General features: G+C 36.3%; 2 protein-coding genes across 2 annotated transcripts; one reads left to right on the top strand and one right to left on the bottom strand.

Moving 5' to 3' along the window:
- LOC109725735 (V-type proton ATPase subunit c1) lies at nt 911–4,368 on the top strand. Its single transcript, XM_020255056.1, has 3 exons — nt 911–1,081; nt 1,200–1,485; nt 3,931–4,368. Exons 1-3 carry the CDS (start codon nt 1,006–1,008, stop codon nt 4,061–4,063), a joined length of 495 nt encoding a protein of 164 aa, XP_020110645.1. The 5' UTR covers nt 911–1,005; the 3' UTR covers nt 4,064–4,368.
- On the bottom strand, nt 7,780–14,052 carry LOC109725976 (F-box protein 7). Its single transcript, XM_020255388.1, has 11 exons — nt 14,013–14,052; nt 13,171–13,257; nt 12,558–12,670; nt 11,418–11,534; nt 11,233–11,329; nt 10,674–10,747; nt 10,101–10,154; nt 9,899–10,000; nt 9,719–9,777; nt 8,862–9,072; nt 7,780–8,183 (listed from the first exon to the last, which is right to left on the bottom strand). Exons 1-11 carry the CDS (start codon nt 14,020–14,022, stop codon nt 8,124–8,126), a joined length of 984 nt encoding a protein of 327 aa, XP_020110977.1. The 5' UTR covers nt 14,023–14,052; the 3' UTR covers nt 7,780–8,123.

Here is a 14,052-nt window from a genome sequence, read left to right as displayed (position 1 = left end):
GAGAAGGCAAAATAATCAAAATGTCCTAACTTTTTCGATAAGAAAAAAATAATTTTTAATATATTTCTATCATTTTGAAGGAAAAAATAATTTTTTAATATATTTTTGTCATTTTGAAGGATACTTTCGGTATAAATTATAAGAAATGGACGGCAGAGTGATGGAATCCCGATAGAGGGGGACTAAATGCAATAATTTAAAATATTGAGGGGTAAAATATAGATTTGGGTAAACTTCAAATACTCCCTATGGTTTTATCGTTTCTGTCTTTAGTACCTTGTGATTTAAAGTATATCTAGTTAGCCCCTGTGGTTCCGCACTTTCTCACTTTAGTACCCTTTAGTTTAAAATGTATCAAGTTAGTGTCCTGTTATTTTATTTTTATCTTTTCGTCAGCTTTTTCATTAATATTTCGTTAAATTATATACAAAAAATTTCAAATACCCCATCGAGGTTTATCGAATATTCGTTTTAGTATCCTTTGGTTTTAACTTTATCACTGATTTAACAAAAAATATTAGTAGAATCGATAATAAAAAGATGAAATAAAACCATATGACACTAAATTGGTACATTTTAAACCACAAGGCACTAAAGTAAGAAAATACGAAACCACAGGGGTGGTATTTGAAGTTTACCCTTAATTTTTTATAAATAAAAAAATTTTTATAATAGAAGGAATCCAAGGCGAATTCAATTGGACGGTCCACAGATGACGTGGTGCACCGGGTCCAGGTAATGACAACCCGTGCTACGTGTCGACGACGCGTTCCATTTTATCCTGTGGACCATTAAGCCCATAACATCCACCCATTCCCATTGCCCCTATAAAAATCCGTTAATAGGTAAAACTCCCAGGGGCAGAATCGTAATTTTATCCTCCCATCGTTCGTCCTCTTCTACCCCTCGCGTCTCCTTCCTCTCCTCCACTTCTCCGAATCCGTATTAGGGTTTCCGATCCCAATCTAGGGTTTCGATCTCTCCCCTCTCTCCCCCACGCCAACGATGTCTTCGTTCAGCGGCGACGAGACCGCCCCCTTCTTCGGCTTCCTCGGCGCGGCGGCGGCGCTCGTCTTCTCCTGTAACCCCTGCTCCCTCCCCTCCCTCCTTTTTTCTAGGGTTTCGATCCGAGATCTGGGGCGCTCCCTACGGATCTAGGGTTTGATTCGATGCGTGATGTGGTTTTCGTCTTCTTTCAGGCATGGGGGCGGCGTACGGCACGGCGAAGAGCGGCGTCGGGGTGGCGTCGATGGGGGTGATGCGCCCGGAGCTGGTGATGAAGTCGATCGTGCCCGTGGTCATGGCGGGAGTGCTCGGGATCTACGGCCTCATCATCGCCGTGATCATCAGCACCGGGATCAACCCTAAGGCGAAGTCGTACTACCTCTTCGATGGCTACGCGCACCTCTCCTCGGGGCTCGCGTGTGGCCTCGCCGGGCTCTCCGCGGGGATGGCGATCGGGATCGTCGGCGATGCTGGAGTTAGGTAATTTGTGCGTTGACCTAACGATCTGAGATGATATTAGTTTTTTTTAGATTGCTAGATTCGTAAAGTTTCTTCGGTAATATTGCTTATACATATCTATCTGTTTAGATTAGGCTCAGTATTCATAGTTTTAATTGTGTGATTGGAAACAAAGAGCTTGATTTTTACTCCTCGAAAGGGCTTAAAATTCATGATTTAATTTGTTAGGATTTCATATCTGAGATGATATTAGTGTTTTTAGATTGCTAGATTCGTAAAGTTTCTTCGGTAATATTGCTTATACATATCTTTCTGTTTAGATTAGGTTCAGTATGAGGAGTTCATAGTTTTAATTGTGTGATTGGAAACAAAGAGCTTGAGTTTTGCTCCTCGAAAAGGCTTAAAATTCATGATTTAATTTGTTAGTATTTCATATTTCATGTTCACGTACGAGGTGATTTATGTATTTTTGATGAAAAATGATTTGAAGGTCAAATATGGTATTCCATTTCTGAGCATTTGATCGTATTACTTATCTACCATAATATTATAACCTTCTTGCGTAATTAAAAGAGACGACGAACAACATTTTCGTGTGTCCAAACTGGGTCTAAATCTATTATTTTTTTGTGATAGATTAACATTGCGTTATTCCTTTACATGATTATTTGGTGGGGATAATTTTCCTGGAGAGATTTGAGGTGTAGAACTTCCGTAGTTTGATTTTAGATCTAGATTTTGTGGCGAAATCTAGCTTACCTGGTGATGTGATTTTAATTGGAAATGGTATAAGTTAATCTTGTCCTTTTGGTATCATTGTAACGGAATATTTGGTACTTTTCTTTCTTCTCACTGTTGGATTGGTATTTTACTTTCTGTCCCTTTGCTTTATCTTATCTTTTTCAAAGAGGGAAATATACAAATAACCCTCTCAACTTCCGAGACAATTTAAAAAAACCCTGTATTTATTGGACCATCAAATTGGCCTCCGATGGTGTATACTGGTTTTCAAAAATGACATTGATATAGCCTTTTCATCAGCAGCTATTAGAAAAAGGTTATAGCGGTTTTCAATGATTGTTATTCTGGCATTAAACAGCCATGTTATTCTGGCATCTACTTTTTAGCTTTACCAAAATAAATAGTTATCCTGAGTACAAAGTTTGGAAGTTAAAAATTAGTACATTAAACCTGTTAATGAATTGCAAATGTGTTTCTTTTTTTTTTTTTTGTATATGAGTTTTATTTCTAAAATTAGTTGATAGAGCTGGCAGTGCTGCCCGTTCAGCCAAATGTTGCGCATGTCGGGCATTAAAATGTATTACGTGTTGTTATTAAACTTTGTCCTTCTAGAATATTTAGGCATAGTGATCAGATTTGCATAGAGTTGTTCAGCAGTGAGATCATAGGATGAGTTGGGGCGAGAATTCCTGGGAAAGAAGAAGAAGAGATAGTTAAATCATAATCAGAGCTTAAGGTAAACTTTCTTCGAATAATATGAATACCGATGATTTGCCCTTAGAGTTACAAATCAGTAAGTAATACTGCAAGGGAGAAATCTAGATGAGGTGGAACAGGAATGATAACAGATGGGAGTTTGTAGAACTATGAAAAAATGTACTTGCAACTTGGGACAATTGATTATATATCTTGCATTTGGCGCCTACTCTAAATTTATTACGTTAAATCTACAGATGCGAGTAATCATCTGGCTCAGTTAATTGAAAGAACGCGGAAATGACTCTTCTGTTAATTACTGTATATGATGATACAGTTGATGTCATTCACAAGAATTTATTTAACTAGTTTGGTTTGCAGTTTTTCATGAAACATATACAGATGAAATGACAAATATATTACAAATATCAGTGTGAATCTACAAAGGTGATTTCTCCAAGGATTCATTTTAATTGCTTTCTAGACGAAGGTTTATGCTTTGATTGTTTAGTTTCTTAAAGCCATCTATTCTCCAGGCCCAATATTTGACATGGGAATTGAAAGAGAAGGTAAAATTCGTGGTTGAATTTCGAGCTTGGACATGTAGTTTGTCCTAACAAGAATTTTGTAGAACATGCGTAGTAAGTTTGACGAGCACAAGGCTTAGAGAGAAGTCGAAACAATGAAGCTAAAACCATCTAATGTGAGATTTATAGCATACGACAATCTCTAATCAAATCCCTGGCAGTTTGGAATTAACCTTAATAACAAGAAATAAGTAACTCTTTTTCTTGGTTGTTTCTTATTCCGATCGGTATTTAATTACTCGGATAGCTAACATCTGTTTCCAACTATCATCATTCCTTTCACTTGTATAGCTTGAATCAAAACATTTCTTCCGACTTTGCTCTCTGGATATTTTCAAAATTCGCTCTAGTGAGTGATCTGCATGTGTCCTGCTTTCTTGTTTCTCTTGCTTTCCAAAAAACAGAGATTTGGTTCCGGTTTAACATTTCCTTCCACCCACAGGGCGAACGCGCAGCAGCCGAAGTTGTTTGTGGGCATGATCCTCATCCTCATCTTCGCGGAAGCGCTCGCCCTATACGGCCTCATCGTCGGCATCATCCTCTCATCACGCGCCGGGCAATCTCGGGCCGAGTAAGAAAAACACGCTCCCCGGCGGGTCTTCAGGTACCTTCGCGGGCTTCTTTTATATTGTGAAGAAGATGGAACTCAGAGAGTAAGTTTGTATAATTCAAATACTTCTTATCTTGGTGGGGATTGTTAAACCTCATGGAGTATTATTGATTCTTTCGTAATTTTGGTGTTAGTTGTTGTTGTGCAAACAATTAGCTGCAACTATTTTTGGCTGTGCTGAGAATGGTTTCAAATATTTAAACAGTCCTGGTTGTGATGAATAAGTAAATTCCTTTTGCTAGGCAAATGAAAGACCTTATTTTTAATTTATCTTGTCATAGAATAGTGCTTTTTGCATGGAACTTGTTTTATTTTATTTTTCTTATTGAGAGAGAAGTTTTGATTTGTTATAATTGTGCTCATTACGCTTTAGGTCTTGTTGGTGCTTGAGTTGCTTGTAATGAATTAGAGTTTTTAAGTGAAAATTATTTCTTTTTGTTTTTGTTTTTTTATAGTTGTGGAACTGAAAGTGTTTTTCGGTTCTGTTCTTTAGTTAGCAGGAAGTAAAGGACGTAAAAGTTATCATTTTTTAGCGTAGTATTTTATTTTATTTTAGAAATAATATTGACTTTACTATCAGAGTTATTATTGAAATATATAGGCTAATTTGCATAAAAAATTCAAAAGTTTTGAACTTTTGTAAAACTGGGCTGCCATTTTTTATTTTGTAGATTCGAATCGAATTTTTAAAAAATTGACCAAAATATTTTTCTTCCTCTCTCTCTCTCTCTCTCTCTCTCTCTCTCTCTCTCATCTTGTTTTTTTTTTCCTCCTCTCCGAAGAGAGAGGCGGAGGCCAAGGCGGCCCACCTCACCTCTGCTCCCTGCGCCCTCGCTCGCGTCCCTGCACCACCTTGCGCCTGCACCTTCGCTTGCGTCCCTGCACCACCCGCCCTTCTCGCCTCCAACCTCACTAAGGCTGCGCTTGTTGCCGCTCTTTGGAATGCCCCTCCTTACCTCCATCCCATGTGCTCTCAACTGCCTCCACTCACCCCCGCTTCTCCTCGTCTTCGACTTCGCCAAGGCTACGCCGCGATCCTCTTTTTCTTCTTTCCAAACCTCCTCCATTGCCTCCGTGGCCCTTTGCGACCCATCTCCATCTTCACTTCCATTGCAGCAGATTTTTCATCCACCAAATTCACTTTTGGGAACCTCACCACCGCCAACGACGACGAAAAGTAAGCGCTTCTTGGCACTAAGAAGCTCACTGGCGAGAGAAGGGACACACGACCTTCCGTGCCCAACCGGGGCCGGCAAATGAGGTGGAGACGGAGGAAAGCGTGATGATGCCGGAAAAGAGGGCGGGACGGTGCGAGCGCGGCGTCCCAGAGGGTAGCAGCGAACGCGACCTCGGTGGGGTCGAAGGCGAACAAGGCGGAGGGTGCACGGGAGCATCTCTGGTTAAACATTTTTATTTGCTTAAAATAAAAAATTAAAACTAAAAATAAAAAATTATAGAATAAGGAAGAAGGATTAGAGAAGAAGGAAGATGAAGATGAAGATGAAGTTGTATTGTTAAAATAAAATCACACTCTTATATGCTATAGTGGAAGTGAAGGTAGAGATGAGTTGCAAATGGCTGCGAAGGCGGTAGAGGAGGTTTGGAAAGAAAAAAAAAAAAAAGGAGGATTGCAGCGTAACCTCCGCGGGATCGGAGACGAGGAGAGCGGGGGGTGAGTGGGCGCAGCAGAGGGCGCATGGGGCGAAGGTGAGGAGGGGCGTCCCAAAGAGCGGCAACGAGTGCAGCCTTGGTGGGGTTGGAGGCAAGGAAGGTGGGTGGTGCGCAGGCGCAGGGTGAGGGCGCGGGGGGCAAAGGTGATGCGGGTTGCCTCTGCCTCTCTCTTTGGAGAGAGAAAAAAAAAGGAACAAGGGAAAAAAAAAAAAGAGAAGAGAAAGAAATTAGGGTATTTTGGTTAGTTTCTGAAAATTCAGCTTAAATTTGCAAAATTGAAAAAAACGGTCTAATTTTGCAAAAGTTCAAAACTTGTAGATTTTTTATGCAATCTGGCCAAACATATAAGATGAGCTAAATAAAATAGTTTTACACGCTCAACAATCTAACATTATATTATTATGCCGAACCAAATAGTAACCTGAATAACAATTTCTCTTTGATGATTTCAAGACTATTCAAGTGTTTATTTTCTTAAAAAAAAATAATTGGACTATTAAAATATTTGTCCATAATATAACTAACAATCATTAATAAAAACTACCAAATTTAGGGTCCAGTGACAAATTTAAAAAAGGGAAAATTTACGTAATATATATTTTGTAAAGATTTGGTAGCCAAGTATAATAAGGCCAAAGCTCAAAACTGTCCAATATAAAAGGAATACTCAAAAAATTAAGCATGGTGCAACAAAGGCCTTTTTTGTTAACAAAAAAAATTTTGGGAGTTAAGCTGCTTTTATTTTTTTTTATTTTATTTTGAGGAATGCTACATATACATCTTAAAGTGGAGTGTATATATTACATCCATTCTATTTTAAGATCATTTTTAATACATCAATTTTTTTTTTTTAGGTTTTACTAAAAATCAATTTGATTTTTATCAACCCTATGATTACTGGTGTAAGATGTACACCCCTTTTTAGGGTGTATAAGAAGTATTTTTCTTTTATTTTAGCAAGGCATAACAATTCTACAGTAGAGTTTATTTCACAATAAGCAAGCAACCACAACCACAGAAACCATCTAATCAAAAATACACAAATAAGCTTACTCAAGATTACGGGAAAGACCTTTTTAATAGTGTAGAAGTATTCAAATCAGATAAAATTTTGATAGAGAAATTTTTATACTATCTACAGTAAAATTAATACTCTGATAAAAAATTTTAGTACTATATCATGATTTTTTTTTTTAGATTTTTATTTTTAACTGTTGATATTGAGTTATTTCGATCACAGGGTAAATAATGTCGAAAAATTACAAAATTTATTTTTTAGATATTTAAAATTCTCTAGATCAAGTTTAATAGAATCGATTGTCGATTTGAAAGTTTCATTATCAAAAATGGCTTAAGAGCACGAAGTTTTCTGTACTTATCATAGCATGCAAGTACTACTCTTAATGTAGAGAGAGAGAGAGAGAAAGAGAGAAAGAGATTTGTGTGCTTTTAGAAGCATGTTGGTCACCGTGCTATCAAGATGTTTCGATACTGAGACTTTTGAAATGACGATTAGCTCTATAAGATCTAATTTACAATACTTAGAGTATCTAAAAAATAAATTTTATAATTTTTCTATATCATTTTACCTAAAAATAAAAATGGCCCAAAATCAACAATTTAATAATCGTTGTGAGCCATATACAAGCTTAACGGTGTAGAAATATAAAAATTATATAAAATTTTAATAAAAATTTCTTTATACTTATATAGAACAAGATCAATATCTATGATCTACTTCAAATTTCATATTATCACCTTTAATGATATTTTTATTTTCAACCGTTAATTTTTAATCCTTTCGATCACTAAATAAATAAATATTATTAAAAAATTAAAAAATTTATTTTCTAAATACTTTTAATATTTTAGATCAAATCTAAGTGAACCAATCGTTGGTTCGAAGGTTCTAGTATCGGTTCTAGTATCGAAAATAACTTGATAGTACAGATGCCACCGTGCTTCTAAAAATACATAAGAAGAACTATAAAGAAAAAAGTTATGCCAAACTAAAAACGCACGACAAAAATTTTATTTATCCATTTACAGGAAACCAAAAGATCCACACTGTTTGGCATGTTTATGCTCCAAAGAAACTAAAAACATGAAAAAGATTAAAAAAAAACACACAACCACACACACATACACACTAGAGATTGCAAAAGGCAACAACATCATTTCTTCTAAGCACAGACAAAATGCAGTTTTGCATATCTAGAACAACAACAATTCCAAGCTTGCACAATCCTTAAGGAGAAAGCTAAAAGCGCGAACGCGACGAATACAAATAAGAGTAACAGGATATGCATATGTTTATATGTACATATACACATGATACGAAATCGAGGACATTATCATCCAGGTACGAAGTAATCCATCTTGTCGACCGGAAGATTCAACACTGATGTTTCGGTCTGCGGTAAGAGAGGAGCTAAAATAAGCATAAAATGCTTAACATTCGGTTCTCAAACTATGAGACTGGTAACACCTTGGTCCTCAAACTTTAATTTGTTGTAATTTCTAGCTCGAACTTTTAGAGTTGTTATTATCAAATCCTATAATCTAATTTAGTTGACTAAATATTGATATATTGCTAATGTGGAAGTAATGCAGCAGTATTGTGATTGACGATGCGTCAATAATTAAAATACTACATTACTTCTACATCAGCGATGCGTCAATATTTAGTCAACTAAATTGGATTGTGAAACTCGACTGCAATAATTCTGAAAGTTCGAATCAGAAAATTGCTGGAAACTCCCTTGCAAATATTGCAATGCCGGCATTGCCCCCTCAAATGTTAAAAACCTACTATTTTACATCTTCAATTTATACGGCGAGTAATAGAGATTGCCTGAAAACTACTAGCAGAGACGAAAATGAAAATCACATGTTTGTAGGGGTTTCCCGCAATTTAACCTTCTCAAATTCCCAATTCCCCACAATACACTCTTTCGCAACTTTATGACACATTTCTACGCTACTATTTTAAGCGAAGATAAAATTGTTTTTGAAGTTCGAATAAGCTTGGCATGTTATAAAACGTAAAACTACTAAATAGAAAGGGCTTAAAAAAAAAGAGGAGGTTTTACCTCTTCGAACGGGACGAAAACAAAGGGAGTTAAACCCCTGCGGTGCGAGATAGCCGGCACGTCGGGGTCGTGCGTCTCGTCCTCCTCCCAACCTTCGACAATTCTCAGCACGTCGTCCTCTCTGTTCTTTAAATCATCTTCGTTGACTCCGGTTGTGACGAGCTTCACGACATCCAGTCGATTGTTTGCTCCTATTGTCGTCCCTCTAAGCCTACCAAATATCCATGTTCGCATATCTCACAAGCCGAAAATTTCATCAAAAATGATCTAAACTCGCACATCTCTTAAAGATCGAGATGGTTCTTGTAGTATTCCTCGAAAACCCTAACTTCATTATATTATATTATTAGCAAAGAAAATCAACCAAATACTTATAACTAACCTAAGTTTCGAGTTTTAGTAGAAATATTCAGATATGCTAAAATCAACATTGGAATGAGTAACACACTTTTCCTATATCTAGGATCCATTTATCCAAATTCTTACATTTACCGATAAACATGTTCTTCGATACATTTCGCTAACACCATAATGAATATTCAAATCTTGTCCATATCCTTATTAAACATGTATGGTTTTGAACAGAAGCATACATAAAATAGTGATTCAGAACATATGAAAAACTAAAGTATTGGCGCCATTTGCAGTTTACCCTCCTGAAATATGAAAATCTTACATCGACCCCCTCAATTTAATGCCGTCTCACGTTTTCCATTCAGGGTTAAAAGTAGTAAGGGTTAAAATCGATAGAAAAAGTTAAAAGTAGGTTTTTACATCTCGGAAGGGCAAAGCGGGAACAATGTAGCTTTCGGGGCTTTTCTGCATTTTATCATAGAAAATAAACAAACATCATGTACCTAAGGCGCATCCTAAGGAGAGTGAGACGCAGGCCTGGGTACAAAAGAGCAGCTTCGACCTAACAAACAAGCAGAAGAAATATGCATAATACGACCAAAGAGCGCGAATTTTAAGTCACCACAAAGAATTTGATGTCATTTTGATTTAATAAAGCATGGAGATCAAAGATCATATATTACCTGGTCCCCAGATAATATAGAGTCGCCTTTGAAAACACAGTCGGCTTTAGATGCGCGGAAATTCATGCATTTCACCACCTCTTTAACTCTCTGAGAAGAGATCTGATTTTTCCACGACAGCAAAAAAACAGAAACATGAGAATTATTCTCAACAAGGAAACAACTTAAATGAATTTCACCGATGGCTTCAAACGAAACGAACCTTGTAGAGGAACTTGCCACTCGAGTAAAATCGCAGGTATCGATAGTAACAAACCTGCAAAGCTCAAGAACCGGTCATAAGCCCCTATTATTTTGATTAGTATGTTTTCATTTTTAAAAAAACATGTTAATCCTTTTCCTTAACGACCAATATCTTTGCTTTCCACTTAAATATTCCATTTACCAGATATTACGCGCTAATTTGGCCCGGCTTCTGAAACAGCTTTTCTACTTTGAGAAGCAGAAAAAAAGCGTATGCAAATTAGTAGTTTGGAGATTTTGCTGTGGCTCGAAATTGAAATAAGCTTTTTAAGCTCCAAAAGCATAAGTTCTAATTTGAAGTTTCTACTTTTCAAACAAATGAACTGAAATAGCGCTTCTGCAGAAGCTCAAACCAAGTCAACAAGGCTATAAATATAACTATCAACAACTTATGAAAGAAAAGTGACCAAATTGAGCTTTTGTTTCATGTATCGTGAAGACATATTACATCAATACAGCAACCATTATCAGTACGTTGTAAATGAGCATTACACTGTTATCACCAAAAAACTACATAAAAGGCAAATCATACCACATGGACAGGATTCGTAACCTTCCATTCTGCAACCCCGGTGTGAATATAAGTGTTCCGACTGACATAGAGACCTAACAATCGAGAAAGGCTTAAGGTCAAGAGTTCATACAAAAAAATATTATTATAGGGAAAACTTCCATCTCGTGTTCAAAGTGTACCACTTTGAGCTTTTGAAAAGGGTAGCAAAGCGCTACACTTTTGAACTACTGGGTAGTAAAGTGGAATTGGATGATACAACAAAAAGGCTTATGAAGATTCACAGTAATTTAATGAGCCATGTGGCTGTCATGTGCGCACTTTCAAAGGCATTTTAACATTAGGCTCTTCAGAAACCCAAACGAGAACGACAGGCGAGTAAAATTCACATTTGAACCACAGCGTGGCAAAGTGCAAAACTGCTGTTGGATTATACCAAATTACCATAGAGGGTTTTAGAAAGAGTTGAATACTAGTTCTTAGTTCTTAATATGAAAGAACAGATGAGGAAAAAAAATATTAAAGAAAAGTAAGTTACAGGGAACCTATGCACAGGTAGCTCTTTTTAAAGTATTATTACCATCAGTTCGAAGTCGCGGCCTCTGAACCCACATTTTTCTCCAAGAACCGTCGTACACGGACCGAACAATTTTGTAATTAGCCTCTGCTCCTGACATCTGCATAAAATACCTTCAAGATTAAGCATATTGTAGTAAAAAGCTCCGAGTAAAGTCTATAAGCTGTTAGTTAAAGTAATATGTTCACCTGCCAAGTTTTTAGGCAAGCACTTCGCCATAGACTAGGATTTCGAATAGTGTATCTCCACTTCCTACAGACACATGCGGCCCTTCCTAGAGTGTATGGGCACATCCTTGTAAAAACCTGCTTAAATAACTCCCATAAATAGTAATCGAAAAATACGGCGACATAATGAGCACAAAAGACAATTTCTTTTTACGCTAGTCTCGAGTACATCAGTAACAGATCAGTACCATATTATTTCTTCCTATTAAGATGATCATCCTACAATTATAAGCAATTTACACAATATTTCCTATCATATAGACATATATTTGTGGCATTGTTGTGAATAGGCCTATCAGGCCAAGTAAATATATGAATCTTATAGCAAATAAATTAAATGTGTGAAATGACGGTCCAAGGAAATGTTACGATTTCGTTGATATTTTCAGGAGATGACATCTCCAATTATTTCCTTTTTCACACATGCCTTAATGCAATCAGTGACACATGTCAATACAAAGACATGAAAGGAAAGAACCAGTATTAATGAAACCGATGCAGAATTCCACAATTACAACATTCACATAGGTACATCAGATAGGCACGTAAACATATGATGCGTACATAGCTTTATTACGTCATAAATATTGTAATAATATGCATATGCAAATTAACCTTATTAGATACCGACACATTCTAGATTATGCAAAGCACAGGGTTAATATGTTACGCATCATGAGACGTGTCCAAAACCAAGGTGGTAGCACAAGCCACATTTACACGATAGTCATTTGTGCAACTAAAATGAAAAATAAAAATCTATACATTTCAAAACTAGATTATCTCTACTTTTAGATATTTCGTTGAGTATGTTGGAAAATTGTAAAGATAGGTCCATACAGGTGATGGGAGTTACCGGTCAAGGAAGAAGATCATATATTTGGTTCCGACCAATACGCCGTCTAATACAATAAATGAGAACTACGCAGGTGACATAGTCAAAATTAAATATGTAAACCAATGAAGTAATGTTTCCAATCACAGTAATAACTTATGACATTCCAATACATACACATGAAAAATACGGTAGCAATTCAAGAACTCATATGCTGTAATGTTGCCTATATGAAGTAATTGCGTATCAAAGCAATCGAATAATACCTCAAAGAGCAACTCATCTGGCAAACAACGATGAATAAGGGCCGGATCAACAAAGCGCTTGCCGCTGAGACTTTCGAAAGGAGCTACAGGCCGAACCCTAACACCATAAAGATCTGAGAGGCGAAGCAAAGGATTAGAGACGGATAAACAGGCATATCTTAGCATTTACACAACCAAGACCTTGACATCTTAAACTTAAGTAAACCGACGGACGAAAGCCTCTAGTGAGAAAAGTTAGGCAACTTTTGGCGCCAAATGCAACAAATGGACGGCTGTTCTGGTCAAACCGGGTTATTCTAGTATAACACGGGAACTAGAATTCTAAAAATCCATGGAATTCTCTTATTCCTCGTGATGTTACATTTATCCTCCCAATCATTATTTTCATTCCTACGATATCAAATTAAACACAAAATTTACTTTTGTAATCAGTTATTCCGGTGTAAAGGGGCCAAGTATATCCTACTACTACGAAGGCGACAAAAAAAGTAAAGGGAAAATAAAATAGATAGCATAGCAAGTGTCAAGTACTACCTTGTAATTACTGTAAAACTTAGCTGGAACTAATTCAAACAAAAAACAAAAAACAAAATAAGAAAAATTGAAAACTTACTCAACCAGGGTCTCTCTGTTGCAAGTGTTTTTGCGGTTTGGGACCGAGAAAATGGGCTACATTCTGAAGGAACTGCTACTGAGATATCTATAACCCAAAAAAAAAAAGAAGAAAAAAAAAACATCATCATAAGCATAAAATTAAGAATATACAAGGAGCTTTATGTTATGAAAAGGAGTTCTAAGAGATACCATATGCTAAAATTTTTACAACAGGGAAAATTAGAAAATGGAAAAAAAGGGAAATTATTAATTTCATATTCAAATCCCATGTGTTCTAACTCCAACATGATGGGAACTAAACCAACTACTAACTGAGAATTATCTGTTTCATGAGAAAGATTCAATTTTTATGAGAGTCTACATCCAACAACTCAAAAATTGAACAATTTAGCAAAAAACTTCTCAAATTTAGGGCTTATTTGACATAATCACAGAAGCTTCACGCAAAAGATTCAACTTCTATGATATCCCCAATCCACAAACTGAAAAATTTAAACAATTCGGCCAAAATTTTATCAAATTTTGGGGCTTGCTTGACCTAATCATAGAAGTTTCATGCGAAAGAATACAATTTTTATGAGAACCCAAATCCAATTTTTCTCAAATTTAGTGCTTGTTCGACCCCATCACATAAAAATCCATTTCGATTCACAGCTTCCTAAAACCAAAAATCACCAAAAAAAGAAAAAAATAACTCTTCCTTGTTTTCCTGAGAAGTCGATGCGCCCAAAAACCCAAAAAAAAAAAAAACGATAAGATAAATCCAATTTTAGTAGAATTTTTGGTTCTAGCAAAAGCCTAACAGGAAAATTTAACCAAAAAAAAGGAAAAAAAAATTACCTGAAGCCATTAAAATCCAAAATGGGAGGGTTAGAGAGAG

The sequence above is a fragment of the Ananas comosus genome, linkage group 20, assembly GCF_001540865.1.
Source record: "Ananas comosus cultivar F153 linkage group 20, ASM154086v1, whole genome shotgun sequence".
Taxonomy (NCBI): Eukaryota; Viridiplantae; Streptophyta; class Magnoliopsida; order Poales; family Bromeliaceae; genus Ananas; species Ananas comosus.
Note: the sequence above shows the minus strand (reverse complement) of the source record. Positions and strands in the feature narration are given on the sequence as shown.

Coding starts and splice junctions, on each gene's coding strand:
- LOC109725735 (XM_020255056.1), top strand. CDS start 1,006: ATGTCTTCGTTCAGCGGCGACGAGACCGCCCCCTTCTTCGGCTTCCTC. Junction 1,082..1,199: donor GGCGGCGCTCGTCTTCTCCT/GTAACCCCTGCT, acceptor GTCTTCTTTCAG/GCATGGGGGCGGCGTACGGC. Junction 1,486..3,930: donor GTCGGCGATGCTGGAGTTAG/GTAATTTGTGCG, acceptor TTCCACCCACAG/GGCGAACGCGCAGCAGCCGA.
- LOC109725976 (XM_020255388.1), bottom strand. Junction 11,535..12,557: donor CAGATGAGTTGCTCTTTGAG/GTATTATTCGAT, acceptor TTATTTAAGCAG/GTTTTTACAAGGATGTGCCC. Junction 10,748..11,232: donor GCCGCGACTTCGAACTGATG/GTAATAATACTT, acceptor CTCGATTGTTAG/GTCTCTATGTCAGTCGGAAC.